The sequence below is a fragment of the Neodiprion fabricii genome, chromosome 3, assembly GCF_021155785.1.
Source record: "Neodiprion fabricii isolate iyNeoFabr1 chromosome 3, iyNeoFabr1.1, whole genome shotgun sequence".
NCBI classification, from domain to species: Eukaryota; Metazoa; Arthropoda; class Insecta; order Hymenoptera; family Diprionidae; genus Neodiprion; species Neodiprion fabricii.
Window position 1 is genome coordinate 1,669,917 of NC_060241.1, and position 22,875 is coordinate 1,692,791.

Genomic DNA, 22,875 nt, shown 5'->3' on the forward strand with positions numbered 1-22,875 from the left:
GTAGGATAATCAGAAACGACACAAGAAGATTCGCCATTGCCGTCGGTAGCTGGCTGGGATATAAATAACAAAGCAGAGTGATGTTTCTTTAGCAATAGTACAATATCAGTCTTTACTTTACTGAATATATGCAGTAAAATATATTTATTATAGTATTGTACACTAGCTTGTACTTTTAATTAGACTTACAATTAGAAGCTTATCTTTTTATTACATTACATTTGAATGTAGTTCTCACTGTGTATTTAATAAGTTTAAGATGTTACACCTGAACAATGTCGATTAAAAGAGATCCATTGAAATAGCAATCTTAAAACTCTAAGGCAGGAAAATACCGAGAATCAGAACTATTTGACTCGTAAAATAATAGCTAATTATTTTTTCCTCAATCGTTTTGTATACTTATTGTGAAATGAAATCGGGAAAAGTTAGTGAGTTGTACAGTCACTGTGACACCACATGCCTAGCTGCTGATTCTGCCATCTAACACGCAAGCCTAGAACTCATAATACTGCAGAGTTGTGTTCCATGTCCGATATTCTAGAAGTGGTGATTCTCTCTGTGCCTATGTATGTGTGTGTGGGGGTGTGCACCTTTCCCACCTGTATCTTCTTGCTATATTCCAGATAAGAATCTTCTTTTTTCTCTGTTTTATATGGTTAATTAATACAATAGTGGTAAATTGTGGTCCTTCAAGCTCTTTCCATCCACGAGCAATTGCCTGCTCGCATTATTTTTCAACAGCGGAACAGAAGAACTTCAGTTAAATATCAACGAATTGTCGCAGTCAACCTTAAGCACATTAGGAGAGATCAATACGAACTTTGATCAATAAAAAAGTAGCATATTTACCAAACAGCCATGGGTGAATCCGAGAAACCCTTTGCCTGTCCCTCGCCTGGCTGCAATATGGTAATTTGTGTTTGATATCAATTCATTATTCCACTCATAACCTCAATACTGTGTGGGGACTTTCTCTCTAATATACACTTACTACTTGTTTCTTCTTCGCCTTCGGTACGCAGAGTTTTGTCAACGAGGATCACCTCACTGTTCATAGAAAAAAACACGATATGATACTCAACCTTGGCTCAAACGGCAAAAGCGGTGTCTTCGTAGGTAAAGTATAGATAATTCAAATGACTAGGTCTACACTTTGCTTTTTATTTTGACCACATTTTATTCTTCCTGTTCCCTAACAGCTGACCAGACACCTACGCCAACCAGGTTCATAAGAAATTGCGAAGAAGTTGGGCTCTTTCAGGACCTACAGAATGTCAATCCGTTCGAAGAAACATTCCGACGAGCTGTCGAAGCTGGAAAGACAGGCGGAGGACTCGCGGTTCCAGAAGTAAGATCGATACTCTTCATTCTCTTTGGCGTCGAGTGATAAAGTATTAAAACTCATTCCATCAGATCTTGGGCTGTCAACTGAGCCTGAGAATCAGTAAAGTGATGGGAGATTTAGGACGAATTCAGAAAAATTGTATGTACGTCTTTTCAATTTTCTTCTGGATGATTTGATATGTTCATTTAAGTTTCCAGTCGACACCATGGATTACCATGCCCAAAACATTAACTATAACTTAGCTTCTCACCTGTGTATTCCCTCTTATTTCCATTAGGTGGGAATATCAGACGATACTCTGCACACACCACACATATTTCCCCACATAGACGTTCCGTCTACAAACAATCAAGCCTTGCTTCGGAATGGCATTGCGGAATCGCCAGTGATCAATATCGGAGATTCGTCGGATGATGATGAAAAGAATGCGAACAGAATACATGTCGATGTGCAAAATTTAGACCACGGAGAGAATTCTAAAGAGATAACGACGGTCGAGCTCGACACTGAATCCCGAGACTCGAGCATTGAGGAAAGTATTATTGTACAGGAGGCAGACGGAGAGTCTTTATCAACTACTGTAATCAATCTGAACGATGGTTTTGGGCAACAGAACGATGTTCCGCAGCTGTAAGCGATTTGAATTCTAGCGTTCAAATATGGATACATCATTTTAGGGTAATAAAATGAAATAAAATGTCTTTCGTTTCATCACAGTTCTATAAATGGCAAGGAGGTACAGCTATTGATAAAAACCGAGGATGGAAAGCTGATGCAGCTGTCAGCGATACCGGTTTCTCAGTCTCAAATGAATCCGACAACCATCGATATTCAGTCCAAATCTCAGACAGTCGTCATCAAGACCGAACCATCCCTGAATTGCTCTGATGGGAAGAGAACAACGAATTCGGCATCCTCTAGGCTCTCTATGGCAAAAATGGTTTGTACATAATCGTACCATTCCGCCAAAAAAATTAGTAGCAATCTTTGGCTTCACCGTTTTCAGAAGCTGAAGCAAGTGTTGAAGAAGAACGAAGTGTCTTCCGACAGCCATCGTCAGGACTTGCAAGCATCGCCGAGGATTTTGGTTGAAGAGCGTAGCCCTCCATCTGACAAGAAGCTGGATATCTTGGAGCGAAATAGAGCCAGTTCGATGCGCGCCAGAGCAAAACGTAAAGCGTGGGTTCAACAGCTTGAGAGGTCAGTCTACAATGTGAATGAGGCCAACGCTGCGCTCCAGATGGAGGTTCGTGCTCTTCGTTCCGAAGTGGCAAAACTGAAGACGCTGTTGCTTGCGCACAAGGATTGTCCGGTGACTAAAGCGATGGAGCAAGGTGATTGCCTGACGTTCTTTCTAAACGAAGTTCTGGTCCTCTTTTCCAATCAGTTTTTACCTTCTCGTATCTTGTTACAGGAAACAGTATAGTTCTTGGGCCAAAGGTGATATCGGTGAGCGCAGAGACGGTACAAGGAGCTTCGTTGCCCCTTGTCGGTTCAGCTGTGAAACGGAAGTCAGCGATATCGGCGGATGTAGGGGGTAAACCGGCGAAAAAGAAACCAACAGTATCGACGACTAAACCGATGATCCTGCCCAAATCGGCCGCCCCGCTTTTGCAGAAGGCAAAAATTCTGAGAAACATATCCGCCGTTCAGGTTGTTGACGTTGAACGGGTGATAAGTAAGGGATGTGATAAGGGGAAGCAGATATTGATAGTGCAGAACGAGAGGCGGGAGACATTCACGGAGAACAGTCAAAGGCAGATAATCAGGATGAATCCGAACTTTGAAATCGAAAACGCCGCTTCTAAAACCACCGGATCGTAAACGATTCTTGGCCGCATTTAGCCCAGGAAATAAGGCTGGATTTTTCAAATACAACATTTTTTGCCCGTGAAATGACGAATGAATCGATTTCACCAATTTATTTATTTACACATCCGTGTATGGGACGCCGATATTGATCACGATTATCGCGGTCAGCCCCATGCTGTGATGGGTTTCCGTTCGAGTATCCCGATAACCGATTTTTCAATCTGCGCTTCGTAAGTATTTACGTTTTACAAGATTTGTCGACACTTAAAATCACGCGTAAGGGATAAAATGACGTATTGTATTTACGCAAGGAATAACATTGTGTAATAAATATACCTATGTTTAATGAAAGTATACACGTCTCGTTCATTCACTTACCTCCTGTCTAAATAATTACATATTTTATACAAACATCGATCAGTTGGAAAAGTACGAGTAAGGAGGAAATCAAGAAAGGGTAAAGGGTTGAATTTTTCAAAATCTTTCCATAGGGGATTTATTTGTTTATTTAAAACATTCCGTTTACATAATTACACGTGTAATATTTTGTAAGTCAGGCTGAAATCGAAAAACACTGTAAATTGTTAAATGACAACTAGCCAAAAACTTCGGCGATCGCTCAATTAAACTCTTAGATACAAGTGCAAAATCATCTGTTATTCACGGAAATGTAAAATGTAATCATTCATTATTCTCCCGTGAAAAAAAAATGTTCTCTTTCGAATAAGGTAGTGAAGTGCGAGAGTCAAAATTTTTTTAAATACCTCTAATGCCCAATACTTTTATAGAATTGTGAGGGTAAAACTGAACTGCATTTTTCTACTTTCAAAAAATTGAACACATTTGGCTGCTAACACTGGCTGCCAGCTTCAGCTTCATTTCGGTTTATTGAACTTAACTCTTAAACACAGTATAAGCGAAACGTGCGAGATTATATTCGGCGTACCTCAAACAACATTCGAGACTTCAAAAGAGTACAAAACACGTGTTCGGCATTCTCGCGCAAAAGAAATAGTACGGTAAAGGAAGAAACGCTGCTGGATCTCTATTGTTTTTTAAACTTGTACCGGATAATAATCAAAAATAAACATGAAAAGCAAAATATAACATTACGAAATAATAACCGCGAACCAAATTGCGCTATATGTATATCATAGACTTGCTCACTTATGCACATGATTTGGCAATTTAGAAAGCGTAGTATAAAGTCTGTGAAGCAGCCTCTCGCAGATTGTCGTAATAATGACTCCAGGGTTTCCCAAACTGCCCTGACTAGTCCTTTTTTGCACTCATTTTTTATTCCTCCTCTTCAGAACTCGGCGGCTGCCAAATATCTCGGTAGACGTACACGTTTTCCGATCGCGACGTACGTGAGAAGGCGAAGGATTTCGTATCCGACGATGAATCAGATTCAAAGCCCTCGGTTCTCGTTCTCTTTTTATATCGCAACGCGCTGCGGCAACAATAAATTACTATTCGCAAAAAATCAAGTAGATGAAGCGAGTCGGAGAGATAAGAGCAAGCGAACAACGCAGTGATCAATTTTTATTCTTCAATCCAGCGAATCTGTACTTATTATTATACACCGAACGATATTATCACACAGTTTGTTTTTTCATCAATCCGTATACGGATTGAATTGACATTGACTTGTAAATCGCGAAGTTTCGCTCTTATGATAGCGCGTCGCGGTGAATCTTTCATCGCTACTGTCATACATACATATGATACAAAGTCGAAATTTATAATACTTGCGAAGTTACAGCTTACGAAATTATTGTAATTCCTAGGTCTCGTCTAACGATCTCAATATTGCATGGAATCAGTCTCGCGATGATTCATTTTACTCCTCATTCTTTTCGCAATTACCCAAAGTATCTCAACCATGCACTTTTTGGCCCCTGAAATTCGGGAAACGTGGGAATAATAACACGTGTCGAAAAAAAAAAAAAACACACACACACATTTACTTGACGAGTTTCGGGATACGAATAACTTTCCTGGATTCCGCTACGAAATAACGATGCACCGTTAAAATTCGAACTCTTCCCGTTTCTTTCTTTATTTAATACAGGAAGAAAAATTGTGAGTTTTAAACAATCTCTATACTTACTCGACCTTTGTGCGTGCCAACCCAGTACAAATTCTTGTTGGCATACAATGTTCAACGATAGATAATCTCTTACTGCTTAAGACTTCGTTTCTCTCATCCTCTTATTATCATATGTATACTTTATTTACAATGGCATGTAAGAAAAGATATTATAACTGTTCTAGGTTCGCGGTCACGGCAAACGCGTTCTCAATTATACCGTCGTTCGTAGTTTTCCCGTCCAATTTTCTGCAGAGAAATTCTTAAATCGTCGTCGATTGTTCTCTATGAATTTTCTTTCGTTCTTTCTATTTTTTTTTTTTTTTTATATGCATGAGTACAAGTGTAATTATGTGTACGTGAACAAAACGTGGGCGTTCTTTTTCACGCCCTGCGAAAAAAAAAGACAAATACGATTACCAATAATCAAAGTAACTAAAGAGAAAATTGATTCGAGATTGATTGAAAAATTTCCCACGATGAGTTCGTATCCCGCGGGCCCTTATCAGTTCTCCGTCCAGTAGGTATCGAACATTTAACACCGGGCTAGAGAATGATAAGGGACTTTGGGCACTTTGCAGTTATTCACTTGCGCACGTAGTACGGATATTCAGGAGAGAATATCGCCGTCGAAACGATGAAGACGACCGATGAGAGCCGCTGGATATTCTGCAACACGTATATAAATTCTTAATCACGATAACGTTATCATTATCATATCGTTATCTATTCGCCGTTATGCAAATAAATTAACAATTATGTGATGCGATATACCAATGAGCGAAGTTTAGGTGTTGAACTGAAAATTGATAAATATCGATACTGTTTCCTGAATCGATTTACTTTTTATTTCAGCTCAGTTCAATTTTTCAATGCAAAACACATCGAACTATTTATAGTTTGTTTTAGCAGTTATATTTTATTCCGCGCGCGTGGAATATTCATATTTAACATGAATTTGTACAGTAGGACTTTTTTTTTTTTTTTGTTTCTATTCATTAATAAAATATTTTTACTCGTGCATAGAACGAGACAACGGCATTTTATTAACCGTCGATACGACTGAAAGTATATACCTATAATGAAACGTAATTTATTTATAGCGTAATGCGATGCTCAACACTTTTAAATCAAACTGGCACGAATTGCTAGGTTCAGTTTTTCAACGGGGTGAAATAATTACACAACATTCTGCGAAAATTTTGCATAAAATAGTTTTTCTTCCTTTACCAATTGAACTACGTGAATAACTGTGACATACGATGTTCTGATTACAGATCGACCAATAGATTGAAAATTTTCTACACAATCGAATGATGGAAAAAACTGGTAAAATAAAATAAAATTTCAATCGTTTGACGAGTTTTGCTAACGCAACCCGCGGCTTGGGAACCGCTGCCATAGTCCAGACCATCAGCAGCAGCAGCAGCAGCATCGGACAGACGGACTCTGATCTGGCTGTGCAAAGCGGGGTTACAAAATAGGTATAAATAATCGAACCCGGCGTCGCGACGCGGCGAGAGGTTTTACGGGACTTCGGATTCCGTACAGGAATTACAGGTATACGATGCAGTGTATGGAAAAATCGCGATATTTGAAAAATGAATACCGACGGAGATGAATGATTGAATTATAGGAAAAAATGTAACGGTTGATTAAAACGATAATAGATAAAATCTCTGCCGTTAGAATTTTAGGTATCTAACAATTGGTACATACATATCGCGTTGTGGAACGTGAGTCCCAAGTTTACGAGAGCGTAGCTCTTTTTCTCTCTATCGCTCTCGTTTTCACCGCATATCTACGTCGTCGTCTTGTGCACACTATCGGTGCTCGGTCAGTAAATATCGCCGACATATCTGTATGTGTATACGTGAGAGAGAAAGAGAGATAAGAACGACCAAATGATAAGGTCGGTAGAGAGCTGCAGTCCGCAGCTTTGTATAAAAGGAGAAAAAGGAAAAGAAACTGCAGGCGGGCAGAGACACAAGCAGCAGGCCTTTGAGGGACCGGAAATTTCGATATGAACACACACGCGCGCACACAAGCCTTGCGTTTCAAAAGGAAACGGGTAAAGAAAAAGAAAAGAAATATTATTTACCCGACCTCTGACTCAGATTTAATTTAATGTGAAGAGGAAAAAAAAGAAAAAAAAAAAAAAATACCGCAAGGGTGCGGATAATTAATTCGAGCTTGTATTAATCGACGTTAATGTAGACGTGTGCATTTTTGGGTATACGATGCAATCTTTAATTGCACGCTGCGAGTGTGACGTAACAATTTTATGGAATTTCGTCCAGACGTTGGAATTGAGAATTACAAAAGGATGTGAGAAAAAGAAGAAGAAGAAGAAGAAGAAGAAGAATAAGAAGAATAGCGAGAAGGAGGTAAAAATAAACTGAATTTAAAAAAAAAAAAAAGAGGAAAAATGGCTACGACTATTACATGTAATGGCAATATTAACGGCGACGGGTCGCGTCTCGACGAATTACTTCAGACCTGGGGACGAAAGTCCAAATGTGATATTACACAATGCGCAATATTTGCCCATTCTAGATATACGTGGATGAATGTATACATACAGCCTTGAAAGACGAAGAGGGAAAGAGAGGGAGGCAGAGAGAGAGAGAGAGAGAGAGAAAGAGAGGGATCTCGGCTTCTTTTATATTGTGTGCGCAGGATATTTCGATCCAAGCCAGCTGCCTGGCCGTGTATCGTTGCGCGTCTACGCATATCTAGAGATTTAGACGCTCTGGAGTTTAGAAATCTAATACCGAGCATCAACGCGCTGTTGGAATATAAAAATTTATCGCCACGTATCTGGCTTCAAATAGTAACTATAACCAGCCCACCACGATGACCGGGCACGATTTAATCGGGGATATTTGCCCCTATCTTATTTTCAAATTCAATTTCCGTCACGAATGTATAAAGCTTGGCTCATCATCGATACATTTCATATTAAAAAAAAAAAAAAAAAACAAGAAGAAGAAATGGAACCGTTTAAACCATTTCCAAAATTGTCTTCCATGTTTTATTTTTAATTCCGTCAACTTGACTTTGAAAAACTGCCTTTATATAATTACAGGATATCACAAAGTGTATTATTCTGTTCCCAATATCGACGTAGCTGAATAAGAGATCGTTAATCACATATCCCGGGATGAAATTAATATGATTGCCTTCGAGGTAAATATATTAAATAGCGTGACAATACGATTTGAGCTCGGATTATGCGAAGCACCAGCGTCTCGTTAAACTAACACAACGGAATGCAGCGGAGAAAAGAGTGAGAAAGAGAGTTACATCATTGCGTTTATTATACGACGAACGCTACGTACGACGTCTGTTTTACATGCTCTACCACTTGAAACAAGTGCAGCTAATGCGCGGCTTCCCTGATATATTTTTATTACACTCCGCTATACCCTGTGTGACGACCACACGAGACTTCCGACATATGCAGCTTGCGTCTTCTCACGACTTGAATAAAACTGTTCAGAAACGGTTACTTTTTTTTTTTTTTTCTTTCAAGTCATACGCAGGCTGAATCTCCTTGAATTCGGTGAAACTGAAAATACTGAACCAGGATAAAAATGAGCAAGTTTAATAAGTTTTTTATTCAATAATTAACTGCACTTGTCGATCATTTAGCTTGAATATACTTTATGTTATAACCGTCGATCGGAACGAATGAAATGAGATTTTTTTTACTCTTAATAATATCAATAGCAATGATAATGATTTGAATAAAAAATAATTAATTCACGAATTGTGGGCGTTGAATACGTAAGAAAAAATTCTTATTGACAGAGAAAACTAAATGATGCGATTAAATTTTCGCAACTGCGTCGGCGGCTCTGACGGATTTTGTCGTCGTTCGGTAGAAGCGAGCATACGGAGAATTTTTACAATACCTCGGAGTTCGGTTGGCTTGAGTTTGCAGAATTGTATAGAGCCTCGAGGCGGCAAACACACCGCGACTACTATACTTTCTTTATTTTTATATCTAGGCCAAAACGCGGAATACACCGCGCCTACAAATACAGAAATAAAACCAACGATATAAATCCACCGTCTTGCCGCTCACCGTTCGCCCCACTTGTCAGCCAGACAGACACGCGTTCTCGCCTGTCCTGGTTACCCGTAAGCCTGTTTCGCGAAAAGCTGTAAAAAGCTTGAAGAATATCTAACGGATCAAAAACAAATAAAATAAATAAAAAATGAAACAGAAAGAAAATGACGCGAAATACACCATACCGTCAATTTTGGTTTCATGAAAAACAATTTCCCCACTTCACAGGCAATCTTATAAGCACGTTCAATTAATTCGCTTCGGGATTGATTGAACACGGAACACACTGAATATCACAATATCGTAAAAAAGCAAAAGCTGCGCGGGAATTTAATTCCGTTGCGTTAAAGTTAAAACGAATAAATAACCAAATATTAATCTCTCGATTATTCGGCAATGGTGAAAAAGGCGCGCGAGAGAGCGCGTCTGACCGACGCAACGATTCGGAGCTCGGAACATCGACTGAGGAGCGATCGCGGGTGAATGAGGAGCGGAGGGTGGAGTCGAGCGGGCGAAGAGCGCCGACGAGCGACGGAATCGGACGAGCGAAGGGCCGAGGGGTGGGGGAAGGAGGGACCTCAGTCGATCTTCTCCGTTGCACCGAGGCGGACCGACCTTGCTCCGTTTTTCTCCAGCGTAAGGCGATGCGGTGCGGATCAGAGACAGCATCCGCAGCAGCGTCCGAGGACTCGAATGGATTTCGTAGTAGCCGCTTCGGCGGCATCGAACAGCAATATATGGCAGGCGTCTCGTTGCGCGCTGTTATCCAGCCTCTGCCGGTGGACCGAGTTACTCAACACCGCCGAGATTAGAGCGGATCAAATTCAATCCCGTGCTGATGATGCAGGCGACCAAGAGATGCTCACGGAATTCACGCTGCTCGGTTACTTCGCTGTTCGAATTCTTTCCCTCGCTTATTCAATCCTTTCGTTCATTTTTCATTCGCTATTGGGATTCGAGGAATCTCCACAGACTTACAAATCGACTCGTTAACATTTTTTTTTCTTTATACGTATAGAGCAGTATTTTATACCTTGCATCGTCGAAGGTCTTCTTTCTGCTCCTGAATTTCGGTTTCGCTACGGAGGGACACGCACGTGTTTCCGAGACAAAGTCCGTGGCTGTTCAAGCTTCTGATAGAAAAGAAACGACCCTGGCTCTCGACTCGCTTGCCCGGTGTAAGCCGAGGACCGTTCCTTCGCCTTTGGGGGGGACTCAAGTGGCTCACACGCACACTCAGGCACGCGGAACTATAACCAGGGCCCAGTCGTCCGTTCGTTCTTGGTAAACTAATTATATTCTTGTAGTAGGTCCATGCAGCGCAGGCTGCTCCAGCCTTCGACTATAACGACAGCTGCTTCGCCGCACGTTTTCAAACTGCAATGAATCAGAGATGAATAAATTAGCGAATTAGCCACTTATTTACAGATCGATTATAGCGGTAAGTATCCTTACAACCTATTGTACAAATAATGGATTTATTTGTATATTTAGAAAACTTTGACAGCATATATCTTTGCGGTGTTTTTGCTACTTCCAATGGTATACCAGTAGGTTTTCAATAATCGAGAGTAATCGTTGCGATATAACGTAAATTATTACTGTTAGAAACAAATTGATTCAAAAAAAAAAAAAATGTGAAAATTTTACAGAATAATTCATTTCCGCCACTAGACATGTACATGTTTTACATGAATTACAAGTGTTGGGGTCGTTGATTACGAATCTGAAATCAGGCATTGAAATTTCAATATGGCGAACCCAAACGGCGAGCTCAAAAATCCCCGCCTAGAGTTTTTTCAACAAATTACTCGATCAAATTTGAAATTTTCAAAATCTGATTTTACATCCGTAATCAGCGACTCGAAAAATCATAAACCACTATCTTATTATAAAAGTTGCGTAAGCACAATAACATGTAACTCAAAAGTTTACGAATCGCAAACTTTGACGCAGAACATTGGCGAAAGTCTCATCTCTCATTTATACTTTTTAATATGGACGTGTTCAACTCAGGATTCTTATTCCTTGTGACAAATTTTTCTGGCGATAAAAATAATTACTCCACACGCGTAAAAAAAAAATCGATATCAAAAGAAAAGTATCATAGAACCGATCAAACGAGAAGGGAAACTTCGAGTCATCGTGAATTCGTATAGAAATAATCACGCAGAGAATATACATACGATATGTAGAGGTATACATACCGAGAGTTCTTTGTTCGTTAAAATTCTTTCCGCGATATTACTCCGTTCGAGACGTACGGTTACGTAAAGAACAAAAAAAAAAAAAAAAAACAAAAAAAAAAACAAAAAAAAAAAAACGCTTCTGGATATCGTCGCTGATATTTCGATCAACGAGGAGGCGGCTTCCGTCGATGGAACAAAACAGCACTTCACTCGCTACTCGCTCGCACGTTTTCCTTTCCAGAAGAATGTTAAATACCAACGACGACGATACCGCCGCAGAGAGATAGAGACGGAGACTTTTAGCGAGGATGTAGTGATCCATTAAGGTTCGAAGCGTTTCTTTGTCAGCGTTGAAAGCCGGTCTGCTTTTACGCACGGCCCTTCGTATTATACAGCGATCCCGTATTCCGACCGTTGCACCTCTTCAAATACACACGCGCACACACACATATATATATATACCTATACGATTATATTTTATCTACAGCTTGGGAGATAAATTTATACACGAAGACGGGAAGGAAAAGTTTGTTAACTTGTTTAAAAATTCTTTTCTTTTCCGTATTTACTGTGCTCTTGTTTACTCTGTTTTATTTATACTTGTTTGTTTATTTTATTTAATTATTTTTATTAAAAAATTTTTCGTCCCAATTTCGATGATCTCGTTTGTACAATTTGACGTTTCGCGTTATCCCTTGTACATCAGTGGAAAATTGTAGACTATAACGAGGAGTAATTTCATCCGCGCAACCCATGTCTTTGCATTACTTTTTTTATTTTTTTGTCTCTCCTTGTTTTTTTTTTTTTTTTTTACGTAGTCTGTTATTTTCGCATCTCGGTGAAAATTGTCGTGCAAAATATTTCAACTCAAACGGCGTTTGCGGGTATAATTTTAAGGGTGGGTTAATAAACGTAGCGTATAATTTTCTAATTGAATTCACATCAAAGCTCGTTTTATATACTCGCCTACCGACATTACATACACGTATGTATATACGAACATATATTTATATATATATTGTACATATAAAATGTCACGCCTCACTGAAAACGCGCCCTTCTTTTCAAAGATGAAATAAAATATACGGTGCAAAATAAGGAGGTGATTGAAGAGAGAAGAAACTGGAATAAATTGGTTAAACGAATTTACGTATAACACGTACGTACGCATAAGTAACATCGTAGATCGACGATTTGGAAACGTTGTACAATTCCGGCTCATAAAAGTCAGCCTCGGGCCTTCAATTGTTTGATTAAATATCACGAACCCTGGCATACAATACATTACGTATCACACATGCGAATACCTACCTATACGTGTTCATTTACCCTCCAGCGGATAATAATTACCTCTGTATCGCGGGCTGCCATTCAAGCTGCGAGAATGAAATTTAAAACGTTTCCTCTCATTATATTGTTTACACACCTAACGTACAGGTGTTCGGCCGCGAGCTTAAGCAGACCCGATTCGACAGAGAGCAACATTATCGAATACAAAGAAACACGTTATGACAAGTTTGAAAATCATGCTTAAACATCTTACTACTTTCACGGTGTAATCTTTAATCAAATTGATTAATATTGTCTCTGAGAAGTTTTGCTTTTCTTTTTTTTTTTTTTTTATTCAAACCCGATACCGTATTTTTTGTAAAAAGTAGAAAAGAAAGAAAGACGCGAATAAATTGAGAAAGCCCGATTTAATGACAACGGCAACAAGAATAATAATAATAATAATGATAATTGTTATTATCAGGCAACAGTGAACCCGATACGCACACGCGCGCATAAATTGTTGCAGGAGGAATCGGGAGGTGAGAGGAGGATGCAATATATCGTCACTAACGAGCCGGTAATGTGCGGAAAACCGTAGTGCCAATAATTTCTATTTGCAGTTTATCTACACCTGCCTATGTACGTACACGCGTGTTATGTATAGACATAACATACATTTACGTGTCGGGTATAACGGAGGCGTCCACGTATGCAGAATCGTTTACTCCAAGTTTATGCACCCAAGCGTATAGTAACCGTGTAAGGTTCAGGTATATCATGTATCTATAGACGTATGGGTATATATATTACGTATAACGGAGGAAACCGCGTTCGCAGCTTCTTGCCGTAATCAGTGTGAATCCTCGAGAAATATATCAGTCTAAATATTTCCCGCAGACCTTAATTACTTATATATATATATATATATATTATATTATATTATATATATACTGGGTGTCCCAATTTAAAACACGCCTTACGTTTTCAGCCGACTTAATCGTACAATTGGAAAATGTGGCATGCAAGGGTTGTACAATGGCTCAGAGGGGGAGACGTGAAGAATTTTTTTTCACGCATTTCGGTATTCTAACCGGCGACGCTGTGGAGGATGGATCAATTTTTTAAAATCAAATCATACGTTTGTTTGTTTCAACTCAGATACTCTTTATTCGAAAATGTACAACTTTGTCGGGAGTTTTTTAAAATTTTTTTTCTTTACAAAGTGAATAGTTCGTGAGATACGACAAAAAATGAAATTCTCGAAGACAAGGGGAGGTGGATCGAAAAGGATCGCGTTTGGAATTAATCCGCGGGCATTGGTAATTCTATTCGTCGTGTCTCAACTTCCCCGTGTCTTGCGGAATTTCATTTTTTCTATATTACAATACACGCTTTTGCTTCTTCAATTTTTTCTCCCCCTCTCTTTGAAAGGAATTCGTTTGATCGTTCGTCTCTATTTTTCGAACAATCGTTTGTTGTTCCTTCACTTTTCATCAAATTTTCATCACACTCGGCGTATGGATTTTGATCTCTAAAAAAAACTGCCTAAATCGAAATGTTCAACATAACGAAAGAACGTGTTTCGTATAATTTAATTTAATTCTAAAAGTGTTCTCGTTTCTTATACACGATGTAGCCATGCGCAAAATATACGAAGTATGTGTCGTATGCGATAAACTTTCCTGCGCAGTGTGAAAAACGACAGAAAAAAAAAAAATACGATTGTCAGCTACGTGCAAAAGAGATGAGAAATATTAGAGAAAGGGTTGGGTGAAAATAGACAATGAAAAGAGACAAAGTAATGAGAGGAAAAGAAAATGGGGGGAAAAGAGAAAGAGAGGGAGAGAGAGGGAGAGAGAGGGAGAAACAACCATGAAAAGTGGATGGATGTATGTACATTACGGGTACACGGTAGCGCGGTGAGGAAGAAACGTGAATATATGTATACAGATACATTCGAATACAATGGGCGCCTCATTATCATTCCGTGTCAGAACCTGGCTCACCTTTGACCCGGTGCAGCAGGCCGTCGGCTATGAAAACTCGGGCGCATTTTCAATCTACGAGTCTTATGTACATACGTGTACGTAAGCTTGGGAATATACGGGCTGCGAGATATGGACGCAATTCTCTCTAGCTTCGTATCGTGGAATATAGCGTACATGACATGGGAATTCAAAAGGAACGATGAAAATAGTAGAAACGATAATTCGGAAAAACGATTTTTCCGCGATACTTTTTATCAGACGTGAAAATGGAGGAGTCTGTCGGTTTGTTCGACAACCATCCGCGATGAGAACCTCGTTCGAATACTTCAAGATTCGTTAAAATTAAAAGAAAAAAAAAAAAATGATGAAAAGTAAAAATGGTATTGAACAATCGATTCGATGTAGTGTTTGATTCTTGTTTTTTTTTTTCAATCAATTTTCGCGTCGAAAGAATTTTCGGCAAAAGAGTCTGCGGCTGTTATAATAATTGAACAACATGACGCAATAACGTAGGATAAATAAACAAGGGTAAAAAATATTGGCGAGTAAAGTAACGATTATTTGTTGATGTTGTTTTTTTTCTTTTCATCCCATTTGTCACACCTTTTTATTTTCATTTTCCTCTCTAGTCAATTCCTGCACACCACGTAGCATTATTTTTCATTACATATACGCACACTCGCATACTGAAAATAATGTAGTTGTATCATGTTTGTATCGTTACATACAGATAACGCTTTATTGATTTACTATAAGTTTGTTATTAATTTCCGAGTTTAATTACACCCCTCGGCGGCGAGTGGTCGTCGACCGTATAAAATCTACGAAAGGAAATTCTATGAAACCTTATAACCAGAAGCTACGTTTCTATCGGAAAAATAAATCTAACCATTGTTTAATAAGAGTAGAATTAATAATAATAAAAAAAAAACAATCGGAAATACTATCACGAAAATGAGAAAAATTTCTTGACGTTAAACTTTCTGAATCACGTAATAAGAAGAAAAAAAAATGATCGTCTCAATTTTCTCTTCACACTTTTTCTAAAATACTGTCGAAAATCATCGAAAAAAATATATATATATAAATAAAAATGGGCAAACTTCGTCACTATTATTCATATATTATTTTTTCGCACTACTTTAAACAATTTTTCGTAAAAATTATCATTATATATATATATACATGTATATGATTTTACATCACTTTACGGAAAACGCGGTGCGGTGCGATACGATACGAAGGTTTGCGTAAAGTGTTTCAAGGCGTTTTATAGTCGAGGTCAGATAATCTGATTAACCAGAGTGTTTTTGATCGTTCAAAGATATCGCGTGTATATATATATATATATATATATATATATATATGTATAAAATGTATACATATGTATACGTGTATACCGATAGTCGTAGATACTTTCCTCCCAAGTATATAACAAGAGCACGAGTCTTCCGCCCTTCTGCTCTCCTCTACACGTATGCCACCCATACGTACACTCTTGCACGCTCTCTCTCTCTCTCTCTCTCTCTCCCTGTATATATATATACACACATCTATATCGCAATTTTGTGCTGCTTCAAGATATCCGTCGTGCATCCGTATGGATCGCGGACCAACAGGCAGCGAGACGACGCTCAGGTGCCTGTCGTCCAGAGTCTACTACCTGATTCGATTACGCTACGGGAATGCAAACTTTACCCACGTTAAGCCCCCTCGACCAAAGCTAATGCAAGTGTTGTCGCGGATATTCTCGAGAATCACTCCGACTCGATCCACGCGAGCGATGACCGTTGCATCTCGATTGTTGTATCCTCGATAGATCCTACATTTTTATAATTTCTTTGGTTTTCAAGATTCTTAATCTTATTCGACGAGGCGATGGTGATGGTCGACAAATATCGACAACGATACGTAACGAATGAATAATTTTCTTGGCAACAAGTTTGATATTTTATCCAAATACTCTACGCGAAACGTGTGAAACGCGGCATTTCCAGGACTAAGGTAAGCCCTGAGGATACCAACGCTCTGCCATCGTCCAGGAGGCGACAATCCATTCCGGTTATGGTGGTGCAGGGTAAGGTCAATGTTTTCGGGACGGCGGACCACCGGGGTGAGAGAGTTGTTGCCATGGCGACGATGGAGAGGAGAGGAGAGGAGAGGAGAGGAGAGGAGAGGAGAGGAGGAGAGACGGGGTTCCTACCAGGGAGGAGGTCACGGGGTTCAGAACCTCCTTCCTTCCTTCCTTCCTTCCTTCCTTCCTTCCTTCCTTCCTTCCTGCCTTCCTGCCTTCCTTCCTTCCACCGATGGTAATTTCCTCGTCAGTGCCACGAGCCATTATGTCTAATAAATATTTCCCTAAACACACACAATTACAATCCTCCCGCGAAAGAGGAAAGAAAAGGCGTGGCGCGGTTCCTCGGCTCTTACGTGCAATGCCTGCTGCGAAACGACCGGAGGTCCATTCTTCTTATTTCTCTTCGACAAAGCCTCCGTCGTCAGTTTCAATTTCAAATTCGCAAATTTCAAGACACGTACTTTGAGCAAAGATTTTACCAGAATCAATCAGAAACAAAGGACGAAAATAATTGAGAATCATAAAAATTATAATCGTCAGAATTTGGGGGTGACGAATGAGAAGTTTCGAAGCGGAAAGCTTAGAAGCTTTGGTATCATCATCTTCTTCTTCTTTTTCGATCGGCTGTCTCTCGCCGCTTTCAATTAAAAATTCACAAATCCCCAAAAATTCGTTAAGCAATGTTTAGTCTAAACAATTTACCGATAACTTGTGACCATCGTCGTTGTCATTAAAATTTAATTTTCTCATCGTCTTTATCGCTGTTGATTATTTTCTCCGATTTTCATCTTATCGCAAAGTATTCGACATTCTCGACCAGACTGACTTGGACAAAAATTGCGAGGATTTTAACGCCCCAAAAATCGAGGTCTCACTTATCGAAGCAGCGCAGCCTCTTAAGATCGGTCCGAAATGAGTAATCTCGACGCCTAGCTCTCAGGTCAAAGGGTAAGAAGGAACTTAAGCCCGTCCTCGATTCCGAGCTTAACGAGACGCGACGGCCAACGCTGTTGAGAAACATTAAGTTTATAACACAGGGAAAATTCATCACCTAAAACCCTCCGGCGTTCTCGGCCCGAGGCGAAACACGACCGTCGGGATATAAATCCGCCGGATAATAATTGTGAATGGCGTTTAACCGGGATCGAATTATAAACGGCGAACGACCAAAACCGTCTGCATGTCAACGTCGCGACGCGAAACGGCGAAGGGCGAAAAAGGATGCGATTATTTCGCTCTGAACCCCTGTCTCGTCGCCAAAACGAGCAAAATTCATTCTCGAATTTGGACACGAATTTTCCCCTTTCGGTCCGTATCGTCTCATCTTTCGTACTCGCGGCAGAATTTTATCACTGTACTAGATTTCTAACAGACATGTCAAACAGAAGAAACGATTAAAATATTTTCAGGAACCGTACTAACGTGGGAAAAAAATCATTGATTGAAATTTAAAAATGTTACGGTCAACCTTTCCCTGACTTGGCGAGGAATGCCCCGTATATATGTACGTTCGTACATTAATGTACGTCACACCGGCGGTAATTAGCGCTGCGATAACGTACGGCATGCAATGTGAGCTCACAGAGTTTGTATCCACATTACGTGTATGCGTATAAATTACGTACGTATTTACGTGCGAATATGTACCTATACATGTACGCGTATTATGCACGCGTGAAAGAAAGTTGCAAGCACGGTTCGCAGAGACTCGCAAGTTTTCACGGTGGAAAAAACGTTAGGTGTATACGTATAGAGCGGTAAGGTTTGTAATTGAGCGAAAAGAGTAAAAGGATAAGGAAACGGGGGGAAAATTTTAGTACCAAAGACGAAAAGAGAGGAAAGAAAAGAAAAAAGAAGAAGAAGAAGAAGAAGAAATTGACGGTGAGATGAGAATATTGCGAATAATAACGAGCCTGCGCTGTAATTTTCATCTTTGTACGAATTTTGTTTGCGACATGCGTTATAATTTCTAATTAGAGAAATTATTCGTGCTTGTATAATTGATTTTTTATTTTATTTTTTTTCACATCATGGATGATGCGATATATCTGAAAACAATTTACTATCCTCTGAAGATCAACAATAAATAAATCGAATGTATTGAAAATCTGTTCCTTTTGTCGAAGAATTTTTCAAATGTATAATCGTGTCTCCTTTTACTTTTCAAAAATTCCCGTGTTATGTTCTAATTTCAACGAATCTCGAACTTTTCGAATCTCTAGGATCTGAAAAGGAGGCATTTACAAGAATGCACCAACGCGTCAATCGTTGGACCGAAGATATATTAACAATAATAACATACAATAATAAAATTTAACGACAGATCGAACGCGTTTAAAAAATTTCCTTGTAATATCCGAAGCCTGGTTAACGTTGTCGTTGTTGTTTTGAAAAATATTATATCACATTCGTCAGCCGTTCCTCGACTTCCATTTATTTCCGATCGCGGAAGTTGGAACACCTGTGCACACGTTAGTAACGAGTAACCGATAAAAAGTAAATACATGAGTGAAACAGGCAAGTTAATTAGCAGTATCATTCTCGCAACGATCAACGAGTGATTTTTTCTCAATCGTTCGTTCAACGCAACTTGACAAAGCCACGTTAATCACACGCACCTGTCGTGCGACTCTTGGTGCAAATTCTCAACACAGTACAGGAATAACGTTCGATTGTTCGAACAAAGTCCGAATCCAGGCGTAAACGACAATGCCGATACCTCGTTAATTAAATTATAACGCGGCGAATGTAAAGAGTGATAATAAAGGGAAAGAAAATAAAAGTAAATAAAAAATAAAAAAAAAACACACCTGAACGAGAGAGAGAGAGAGAGAGAAATAGAAAAACCGAGGGCATCAAAAGAATTCTACCGGAAGGCGAACACTTATCAGCGAACCGTTATCCGCACTCCCGCGATTTCTCTACGTAAGTAATACATACCATTTTCACCGTGGCTGTAAGTAACTGCACATACTTTACGTATGTTCGTCTATACGTATAAACGTACGCGGTCGGCGACCGGAACAAGTTGGAAAAAAAATCTCGGAGAACGAAACTCAACCCTTACCGTTTCTGTACCACACCACTTTTGCACAGCCTGCCGGGTAGGAAATATGCATGCATGTGTGATACGTGTGTGTATTTGCATACGTATTATCCGCATACCGAGTACATACCTCACTCGACGAGGTTACATATTCTGCGTCACTGATGACGAGAGAGAAAGAGAGAGAGAGAGAGAGAGAGCCGGATAAAATTATACTTACAGGCACGGTTCGCGTCTTGGTAAAGGTATGAAATAACGTATATAGAAAGAAAAAAGAAAAGAAAAAGAAAATTGTCTAGTAAAAACGAGACAGTTGAGAAAGTTGAGTTGACTGTTCGTCAAATTATCAACATACCTGATATTTGAAAATATAAGATAATGTAATTGTAAAAAGAAGAGGCTTGGATATCGATGATTGTTAAAAACCAAGTAGATCGATTTGGATTTCACTGTACCGCGGATAATTTTATTTGCAATAGTATATTCACCCTACAATATCGTTGGGAACAGATTTAAAAATTTTTTCTCTTCGCTGGTCAATTCGATGTCGATTACATTTGTTCGTCATAATCGATATCTGTGCAATATTGTATAACAAAATATGGAACGACGTCAACGCGATGAAGTAAAATATAACCTACCGAACCATCGTAGAAATCGAATTGAACGAATCTGTTGAATTTTCAACCATTTTGCTGCGATTTGAAATAAAGTATCGACGTAGTGGCTTTTATTTTTATAATTCCATCGGTCACTCTTCGTGAATTTTCACAAACACGAGCTTGCAAATTTCGAATATAATTATTCGAAAAATTATCAATGTTCGGCTATATCGCGTCTGACAATGTTTGACGAAAAGTATCACCCTTTCAACTCCAACAATGTTAAACACACGTTGCACGTATTCGTTAAAGATTAATTCAACCAATTACACAAGTTTCATAATTAGGTGCTACATTTATTAAAGACGTAGGTTATACGCTTGTGCGTATAATGGCTACGCATGCTATTCACTGTTTAAGTAACGAAACGCCGTCTGCGGGGAGTTAAGAGGTCGTCACTAGGCAACAGCCACATGTCGAGAGGTGGGCACGCGAGCAAAGAAAGAGGGTCTCCTTCTACAGTGACCAAAGTGACAAGTTTCACAACTTTCGCAGAGTTAATTAATTTCTCCGGCAGGTTAATTACAAATGCGTAAAAGCTGGAAATTTCCTCGTCGCAGGTGTGCGAGAAGCGACGAAAACGAAAAAAAAAAAAAAAAACAACAACATAGGGAAAAATTTTGCCAATTATTTTCAGCATTTATTTATCGTCAATAATTTTATGGCTGTTACCAGAAATTCTAGTATCCGTTACTCTATATTTCCTTCCAACCGTTGCAAAAATTTAATGCTCGTGCAACGATAAATTAACGTTAAAGCCTCGTTTAACTAAAAAAAAAATCAATGTAAACCTCGCAAACTGATTTTGCGTTGCAATCAGCAAAAAAAAAAAAAAAAGTATCAACGATAGCGCAAAATGTTTACGCGTACCTAGTTTTTCGTAATTCCAACAATGTTCAAACAGTTTTTGTTTAACGATACCCGTTTTACTGAATTTTTCTAGTTACTGTTAACGAATGAAATTTTTCTCAGTGTATCTCGCCACACTTTTAACCTACAATAAAAATGTAGGAATCCGATCACAGCGGCAGTTTGTCGCACAGACCGGAATTTCTCTAAAAACCTTCACTTTTCTCGCACCGATGAAAAGTAAAAATCCGCAAGAGCCCATATCACGAGGATTTTTGCGACATGGCGCAAGCGAGGGGGGGGGGGGGAGGGGGGACGACGAGCGGACGTGACGATTAGGCTAATCTAGATCCGTACACACACACGTGCGGACGCAAAAAGATAGGCAGGAGAAATGCGTCGAGGCACGTAAAAGATACGAAACGTGCACAACGAACTATACCTATTAGTTGAACCATCGATACGTCTGCGCGTAGATAAACTATACATATAGACACGTGTATGCACGATAAGCGTTGAGGCTGCATTCGGTGCGCGTGTGTGTTGAAAAAAAAAAGAAAAAAAAAAAAAAAAATTCCATACAATTAAAATATTATTTTTTCCTCGACGACAACAATCGTCGTCGCTAATCAGGTATTACGCGCGGAACGCCGATCGTAACGTAAATAATTTTTGCACACACACACGCGCATTCTTACATCACGTTGTATAATATTTATAAACACACGTAGAGATATTACGTGCATCGTACACGCGGAAATAATTATTCTCCTCGTTTCGCCGGAGCTAACGCGTCGTCGTAGCGATAATATTTACCGAATACTCCGAAAATTACGATATATAATAAAATACTATCGTACCCGTGGCATGTGTATTTGATTAAATAATTCGTCGTATGCGTGTAATAACGACAAGACCCTACAATTTTATAACCCGATTTTATACACGACGATTGCGTTATCGCACCGTTTAAGCGAAACGACATACGCGTAGGTCGTTCTTTCTTTATCCTCCGAGTACAAGTAAAAACATGGTTAAAGTATGGAAAAAGAAAGAAAAAAAAAAAAACAACCGAAATGGTAAGCGGCAGAAATATTTATACTTACAAAGTTGAGTTGGGGCGGTCCACGGAATGGAGTGTGCGTGTACACGATATGTTATCAGCTTCTCGACCGGATCTCATTCAGCCACAAACTATATCGACGATAAAAAGAGAAGAAGAAAATTCACTCACTGTACCGCACGCCGTTAAAATATCATTATTATTATTAATAATAATACCATCGTAATTATTATTATTACTGGCAATTGCGTACGTAACCGTTTTGAAACAAAAAAAAAAAAAAAAAAAACTCCGTTTCACACTTTGCACCGAATGGATAAAAAAAAAAAAAAAAATTAAGGCCAGAGAAACGAAACAATAAAAATACGCGCGTTGCGTAACGAGCGGTAAATTTCATTCAAT

At 39.2% G+C, this 22,875-nt stretch overlaps 1 protein-coding gene and 1 long non-coding RNA gene across 4 annotated transcripts in view; one reads left to right on the plus strand and one right to left on the minus strand.

Annotated features, from left to right (window-relative positions):
• The first annotated feature begins 531 nt into the window (after positions 1-531).
• On the plus strand, positions 532-3,854 carry LOC124177812 (cyclic AMP-dependent transcription factor ATF-2). Of its 2 annotated transcripts, none has more exons than XM_046560645.1 (7): positions 532-912; positions 1,026-1,119; positions 1,203-1,351; positions 1,626-1,978; positions 2,066-2,288; positions 2,358-2,682; positions 2,763-3,854. In XM_046560645.1, exons 1-7 carry the CDS (start codon positions 862-864, stop codon positions 3,170-3,172), a joined length of 1,605 nt encoding a protein of 534 aa, XP_046416601.1. In that variant the 5' UTR covers positions 532-861; the 3' UTR covers positions 3,173-3,854. The 2 variants fall into 2 exon arrangements, with proteins under 2 accessions (XP_046416601.1, XP_046416600.1); XM_046560644.1 differs by having other exon boundaries at positions 534-912; positions 2,355-2,682.
• Positions 3,855-5,505: 1,651 nt separating this feature from the next.
• The window catches only part of LOC124177813, a 41,826-nt gene continuing 24,456 nt past the window's right edge, over positions 5,506-22,875 (minus strand). For both annotated transcript variants that reach the window (XR_006869667.1, XR_006869668.1), the window contains exons 2-4: positions 22,517-22,604; positions 10,361-10,704; positions 5,506-5,921 (exon numbers count right to left, since the gene is read on the minus strand). This is a non-coding gene — a long non-coding RNA (uncharacterized LOC124177813). The remainder of the gene's footprint in view (positions 5,922-10,360; positions 10,705-22,516; positions 22,605-22,875) is intronic.